Here is an 8,383-nt window from a genome sequence, read left to right on the forward strand (position 1 = left end):
CGCAATTTTGAAAGTGCCATTGTGAAAGAGCTGTGTAAGTGCACAGGCATCGTCAAAACCCACACCACGCCCTACCATCCTCAGGGCAACGGGACCACCGAACGGTTCAACCGGACCCTAATGAACATGCTGGGGACACTAGAGCCGCACTTGAAGTCTCGGTGGCATGAACATGTGGATGCCATGACGCACGCCTACAACTGCTCACAACACGACTCCACCGGATACAGCCCATACTACCTCATGTTCGGCAGGCACCCAAGACTCCCAGTTGATCTGATCTTTGGCTCCCTTGCCACTAACAAGCCGTGTGACTACACTGAATACGTACAGACCTTGCATGACTCTCTGACAGAGGCCTATGCCCTGGCCAATCAAACCTCACACAATGCTAAAGATCAACAGAAAAAATATTATGATAAGAAAGCAAAGAGTGAAGATTTCAGCCCGGGGGATAGTCTTAGTCAGAGTCTATCATGTGGAGGGGAGGCAGAAGTTAGGGGGCCGATGGGAGGCACGCCCTTATGTTGTGGTGAAGAAGCGGCCCGGTTCGCCTGTGTATGTGGTGCGTCTGGAGAATGGGGAAGCGGAAAGGGTGGTGCACCGAAACCTCCTTACCCAGTGCATGTTCCTCCCAGTGGAGCGTCACAGTAGAGTGACCAGTCAGACAGTGAGGCATGGGAGGCCAGCATGGAGCTGTACCCTGAAGGGGAACCAGAGGGTGATGAGACAGAGGGAGGTGAGGACGGAGCTATGGCTGGAACAGTAAGTGGAGAGGAGGAGCACACAGATACTGAGCAAGCTGACATGGGGACCAGAGTAATGTGGGAAGGGGAAATGCATGTGACCAGTGGTGGTGCCACCCCTAGACCAAGGAGAAACCCAGAGAGGAAGCGACATCCCCCGCCAAAGCTCTCGTTTGAGTCCCGAGTCAGGGCTATAGAAAGTGACGAACAGAAGATAGAAAGAGGGAGAAAGTTGTGGAAAAGAGCCAAAGCAAGAAGAGCGGCTGGAGACATATAGGGCCCCGCACATACACCTTGATAACAGATAGCCACACACACTACACACACTTCACACCACATAACACTTTTATTGTTTTGAATAATCTCAGGTTACTGTAAATTATTGTTTTGAATAATCTCAGGTTACTGTTAGTTTTTGTTGGTTGATCTGATGGCTGGGACGCCATCACTTAAAGAAGGGGTGGATGTAAGGTAGTGTATGTGCCACGCCGCTAGGCAGCGCTGCAGCCGTGTTCTGTAAATTATAACTTGTTGGCTGTGATGTTGTTTTTACCTCGGGGTGACCCGTAAGTTTCATGAGTTCTGTTGTCAGAGATGCCATGAGTGAGTTGGAGTGTTTGTGCTTGATAAACGAGATAGCTGATGTGCTGAAGATAATAAATCTCGCCACCATTACGAAACCTCCTCCTCGTCTCCCGTGTCGAATCCTTTGGACGCCCAACCATCCGCCAACATAGATCACATACAACACAACGCAGAGTAGCAGCGGGCCGTTGGATAAGTGGAGAGAGAGGGTTACATATACAAGAACATTTTGCACATTTTAAAGTTCAATGCATCAATCTGGTGCACTTTGACAACAAAATTATGAGGCTAGATCTATGAAGAACGTTGTGCTGTTGTAAACAATTCCAGCTCTTCTTTACTTTAAAGAAAGGGACACATTCCTGGCATTTGCAGAGAAGCGCACCTCTTCCAACGATGCACACGCAACGTATCTGGTGATGAGTAAAGGCACGCGGGACAGCGGCATACTGAAGGTACCCAGGGGAACACCTACACCTCACATCTGTGTTTTAATACTATACTACCACTCACTGAAGGTACCCAGGGGAACACCTACACCTCACATCTGTGTTTTAATACTATACTACCACTCACTGCAGGTACCCAGGAGAACACCTACACCTCACATCTGTGTTTTAGAACTATTCCCCTGCCACGGGGCAGATGCTAACTGTGGATGGTGGCAGTATACTTCATATTTAGCTCCGAGAGTATAAGTCCTGATATGGTTTTGTTGCACCTACAAAGTTATTGTATAGGTCACCTGTATAGGGCGTCTCTTCTTGTTTAGAAATCCAGATGGTATACAACTTTCACTGACCACTGGTAAGTACCACTAGGACTGCTAGGCTCTGGTTACTTACTGGTCAGTGCCTCTGACACCTTCCATTGAACACTGTTTGGCAGAAGCTTCCCAATGGAATGGAATAGAAACTACAGTAGTGGCCTGTAAATCATGTACACTGCAGTCTTTTTGTGCCCACTGTTCATTTCAAACTTCTTATGTTATTTCCAGTGGTCTCCCACCGAGGACGTGAAGGAGGCGGCCAAAGATGGCTACCGCACCATGAACCCCTGTCCAGTCTTTGAAAGGAACTCAAAAACACTGTTTCTGTTTTTCATCTGCATCGAGGGTAAAACTCCCGAAAATCAGCTCAAGCCAGGCCAGACTCGTTTATGCTACGTCACCAGCACAGACCACGGGGTGACCTGGAGCGATTTAACAGACTTAACGAGCACTGTCAACTTTACCAATTACCAAACCTTCGCTGTGGGACCAGGCCACGGGATCCAGCTGAGCAGCGGCACACTGCTCGTGCCTGCCTATGTGAAGGTTGGCTCTGGTAAGAGTGTGAAGCCCCATGCTGTGGTGCTGCGCAGCGAGGACCAGCACACCTGGAAGGCAGGCCAGCCCATCACCATGGAGTCCGGGGAGTGCCAGCTGGCCGAGGTGTCTGACGGGAAGGGTGGGAGGCAGGTGTATCTGAACGCTCGCAGCACCGGAGCACCGAAGCCACGGGTAGAGGCACTGAGTGACGACGGCGGGGCAAGTTTTACCCTTTTTACCCCGCTAAACCGAAAGCTAGAGGAGACGCCCACCGGCTGCCAGGGGAGTGTGTTGGGGAGATCCTCAGAGACGGGTCTGCTCTTCAGCCACCCGACCAGAGGGGAGGGCCCGGACAGGCTGGACCTCGGGGTCTACCTGAGGAAGTCTCTCCAAGACACAGACCCCTGGGGTGAACCCCACATCATCCACCCAGGGCCCAGTGGCTACTCAGACCTCACCTGCTGTGAGGAGGAGGGTCACTTTGGTTGTCTGATGGAGTGTGGCCATGAGAAACGTCTTCATATTGTCTTCAAAGAGTTCGATGTCAAGGAGATACTGCACATAGTTAATCATTCAGATGTAGACAGAGGGGAAGCTGTGTGAAGCCATTGCTCTGTGACTGACTACAGACCCACCACAGACACATAGAGGAACAAGCTTCTAAATAATAGTAAATAATATATAAAATATATATGTAAATAATAATAATAGTAAATAGTGGGGTTAAATGTTTTCATCACTTAAATGTATTCATATTTATATGTGAATCAGGAATTACATTTGTGAATCGCGTGACATATTTCTGAATTTTGAAACTTTTTTAACTCCATAGTTACAGTCGTTTGGTAATGTTGAATGAAAAGTGAAAATGAAATGTGATGTGTTGTAGATGTAGTCTGATTAGTTCTGCTGTTTGATTATTTCTGAGAGGCTGATTAGTTCTTTTCTGTGACTTTACCTATGTGATGGCATATCCCAACTCTCATGTTCTATTTCATTAGATCAGCTGTAAACATAATAAATAGTTAATTTGATTTTTGATTTGAATTTATTTTTGTTTAAAAGTAATAAATACTGTAAGTGTTTATATCCAGAGTCTCCTCCCAGGGCTCTTTGTGTTTATGTCATTTGGTCTACTTCTCGTATCTTAACTGACCAATCTGTCCTGAAGTGCTTTCATTAAAACACAAGGAAGTTTGTGTGTGTGTGTGAGAGAGATTTTGCATTCAAGAATGATTGCAAATATTATAACAAGTATAAACTCAAATGTGAAACGAGAAATATGAAGGAAACCAGTGAGTTGATACGAATATATCTGAGTAAGTAATAAAAATGACAAAGCCTTTAGAGGAAGGTTTCATAACTAAAGTGCCTGCAAATGCATGTTAACATACTAATAGTGGATAGAAGTCCTTTAACATCCAGCAAAAAAATTGGTAGATAACAATGCAAAAAAACCTGATTTAGCAGAATACGTACAGACCATTCAATCCTGTAATCTGATTAACCAATCAAAACAACAGAGTTTAACTAAGGACAAACAGTAAGCACAGATCCAGCAACCAAATAGAAAGAACCCTGACTTTATGTCACATTAAAAGTCTTGCCCAGACCCACCCAGTGACCATGTAGGAAACAAGGAGAGGAGTGTGTTCCATTCATAGGCGGAGATCCCGGGGGGGACATGTCCCTCCCTACCATAAAGTTGTCCCCCCCAACAATCATTGGAAACAAAACTTTTTTTTTTTTTTTTTAATATAGTAATATGAAATAAATTACGAAGACACAAGCGGTGCTAATTATAGACGTAAAACAATGTGTTTTTTAAGTGTTGAAAAATCATGTTCCCCCTTTGGTTCACATGCTGTTTCCAACGGGCAGGGCTACCGGCAGCTCTGTGTTTCAGTTAATCAGCCCAGTAGCCTACACGGTCAGATTGTGAGACTGTTTCCTCCTCTGTCCCCTGTCGCTGCCGCTATGATACACGATATGTAAAGAGATTTACCTCATTCTCGAACGCAGTAAGAACATGTAAAGAAGAAGTTTTTTTCTAAACTCCATTTACGAAGTTCCAATCGATATGGACAAGTATACATACGTTTATTAATGGATTGGCATGACAACGTGAACGCTTGCCGATAACACACGCATGCCGGTAATTAACACTGTTAAGATAGCTAGCTAGACAGTCTAAGACACTGTCCTGTCAGGGGCAGGTTCATGCTAGTTAATAAACGTAGGTCTACATCTCAGTGCCTCTCCAGATTAGTTAAATTATCTGAAGGTAAATTAATGTCATCTTTTCCTGTGGTCCATGAACTATGCTGGTATTGTAACATGGGGTGACAGTGGTACAGGAGGTAGAGAAGTCGTATTGAAATCAAAAAGGTTGCTAGTTCGATTCCCTGTCGAAGTGTCCTTGAGCTGTTTTATAACTTATTTTGAGCATCAAGTTCTCTTGAACTTTGGACATTATTTGTCTGTGAATATATATTTCGTGTTAGTACATTTAATGCTGTTTAGAGAATTACAAAATGACTTCGAATTTCTGTTTGTAAATGTGATAAGATCATTCGGTATTTAGCAGTTTATGCTAGCTCTCGTGAAAGCAATTTTTTCTCCGCCCCTGGTTCCATTCTGTCTGTTTCTCACTGCTAGCGTCACTCCACACCCAACATAACTTCTACATCAGTCTACTGCTTCCCTCACATGGGGAAGAGCAAGTGGCCAGAGAAGGTGGTGTGGTGGTTATAGCTGTCATAGACCTGTGCATTGGGCCACAACTTCACATAGACCACATCTCCCACCTCCAGCAGCAGAGAAGCTCCATTAGAGGGGCTTATACTGTAGTTTGGCTGGTGACTGTAAGCCCTGACAACATGTTCTTCATTCTTATGGAGAGAGACTGCTGTAGGTATAGAATAGATTCATGACCGTCTCCATTCTTCATTCTTATGGAGAGAGACTGCTGTAGGTATAGATTCATGACCGTCTCCATTCTTCATTCTTATGGAGAGAGACTGCTGTAGGTATAGATGCATGACCGTCTCCATTATTTATTCTTATGGAGAGAGACTGCTGTAGGTATAGATGCATGACCATCTCCATGCTCAGATACGGCAAAGTAGTAGACGCCTCTGACTGGAGCCGTGAAGACACCTACAGTAGAGGGAAAATAGAAAAATGATTATACAACAAATCTATGATGTCAGCATGACAGTAGTATGATTCATACAGTTTGAATCTGAGCTGTGTCTTTACAGTCATACCTGTATTGGGCTTGTAGGCATTTCCAGTGTTGGTGAAGACATTAAACTACATTACCCACACTGCAATTTGCACTGGCGCCCCTTGACTGACTTTGACCTCTGCCTCAGGTATCTCTGGCTGTAGATACCATGTGTATGACAGTGCAAATTGCAGTCTCACATCAAACCACTTCCTGTCTCTAATGTACAGTGAGTATGAGACCTGTTCTAGAGCATTAGAGAGAAATCAAGATGAAGTGATATTAGAGTATTCTAGGTGTCAGGGTATCAGGTAGGACTCAGACCACCTTAAGTGAGTTTCAGGGTATCAGGTAGGACTCAGACCACCTTAAGTGAGTTTCAGGGTATCAGGTAGGACTCAGACCACCTTAAGTGAGTTTTATTTACTTTGGGGAAACAGAGTGCAACCTGCAAGGGCAAAAGCCTTTCAAAACATAGGCCTGTGTGAGCATTTTATTCAGAGGGTATTACGCCTGTATTAGAGTATTATATGCCTGTATTAGAGTATTATAGGCCTGTATTAGAGTATTATAAAGTGAGTATTTGGTCTGTATTAGAGTATTATAGGCCTGTATGAGAGTATTATAAAGTGAGTATTTGGTCTGTATTACAGTATTATAGGCCTGTGTTAGAGTATTATAGGCCTGTAAGAGAGTATTATAGGCCTGTATGAGAGTATTATAAAGTGAGTGTTTGGTCTGGATTACAGTATTATACCCTAATGTAACCAAGGTTAACAAAGTTATCTTTAAGATTCTGTAAATATGTATAAATAGTAATAAATAGTCTAATAATAAACATTAGTTAGTTGATTAGTTATGTATTTATTAGTACCTTAGGAATTTAGCATAGCTTTTTAATGAATGAATTGTAATGAATGAAATGAAATGTAATGTTGGAGCGCCCTCTACAGGACGTAGTGCGTGCTGAAGAGCACGCGCAACTTTTACTTTGAATATAGAGAGAAGACGTTGAGATTAAAAGAAGACAAGTTTGAAAATTCACGGTGACAACCTTTTAAAAATTCAACGTCTTTACTGACCCAATTAATTAAAACAAATTGAATTATTCGATGATATTTTAAAGTTAAAGTGTTTTACATGAGTTTGATAGAAAAGGTACAATTGTACAGTTGAAAATACGCGATTTATGTTTTGTGCTAGTTGAGTGCTAACTTGTAGCCTAGCCAGCTAGCTAGCTAGCTACACCGAGCTACAGCGGACCTGCTGGACAAAGATGTGTGCTTGAAACCTTTGAAGATCGAAATGAAGATTGTCATTGTGGAATCATCTACAGTGAATATTGACTGACTGACTAAATACTCCTTGAAAACAACGACGACAACTAGATGGCGAGCCTCCCACCGAACAACAGAAAAATACGGATTCCACACCACATCCAGTCCAACTGACTGAGAACTGTTTGATAGCTTGATAGCTGAAGTTCCACGGATACGTAAGACTTTACTTGTTCTTTTTTTATTTAAAGAAGACACTGAATGAACACACTGATACTTTGAACATATTTAATTGATTGAATATTTGATTGTATGTATTGTAAATGAGATTAAATTAGATAAAACTTTATTAGATAATTAAGTTATTTATTTATTTATTTATTAACTATTTATTAAATACTTAATATAAATATATAATTTATATTAAAGATAACTACATTTAACTATTGTAAAGAAATAAAATAGAACAAATAAGAAGCAAATAGATTATAAAATAGAGATAAATAAGATTATAATAGAGTAAATAGGAATTCATGAAGAGTTTGAGTTGATTTAAGGTTTAGATATCGAGATATTTTGATGCATGTTTTTTATTTTACATTTTCTAAATGTTGAGCCTTGTATATATATGTAAATAATTATTTGTCTCTAAAATCTGAAAGCTATCAAACCCTGTTTCTTGAGATTGACTGCGCACCTGAAAAGCATCTAGAATCTTCTGATGGCCCAGATCTTAGATTGTATGTAAACAAGTGTTAAACTAGTTTTCAGCCTATTCATGGGTACCAAAGACGTCACTTCCGTGAAGCCTGCCGCCATCTTTGTGTCCGACTCAACCATTATTCCCGTTGTATTATAAGATTTTTGTACCCAATAGTAGCTAGGTAGTCATATATAATAATATATAGTAATAATAATAATATTAATAATATAATACTAGTATTGTTTTCTATTGATAGGTTCTTCAAATTTAGACTTTTTAAATGTAGTATTTTCTAATTCTAGTGGTTAGTTAGTTAGCTATCATAGTTAGCTAGCGAACAGTCATGACTACAAACATAGCACATCTAAATGAGACAGAAAGACAGCGATATTTAGAAAAAACATTGATTATTGGCCGCGATCCATATTTATTACCTTCAACTTTATTTTGTCCCTTAAAGCCTGCCCCAACTGTCTTTTCCCAACGTATACACAGGGCTCTCAAGTGTCACGCATTGAGTGTGACAGTCACTCA

The 8,383-nt window shown here is 41.7% G+C and overlaps 1 protein-coding gene across 1 annotated transcript in view; it reads left to right on the forward strand.

Annotated features, from left to right (window-relative positions):
- LOC105906464 (sialidase-3-like) overlaps positions 1–3,243 on the forward strand; it is a 29,466-nt gene extending 26,223 nt beyond the window's left edge. The window contains exon 2 of the mRNA XM_031565596.2: positions 2,329–3,243. Within this exon, the coding sequence (XP_031421456.1) occupies positions 2,329–3,243 (915 nt within the window). The remainder of the gene's footprint in view (positions 1–2,328) is intronic.
- The last annotated feature ends 5,140 nt before the right edge of the window (positions 3,244–8,383 follow it).

Source organism: Clupea harengus, chromosome 4 (assembly GCF_900700415.2).
Source record: "Clupea harengus chromosome 4, Ch_v2.0.2, whole genome shotgun sequence".
NCBI classification, from domain to species: Eukaryota; Metazoa; Chordata; class Actinopteri; order Clupeiformes; family Clupeidae; genus Clupea; species Clupea harengus.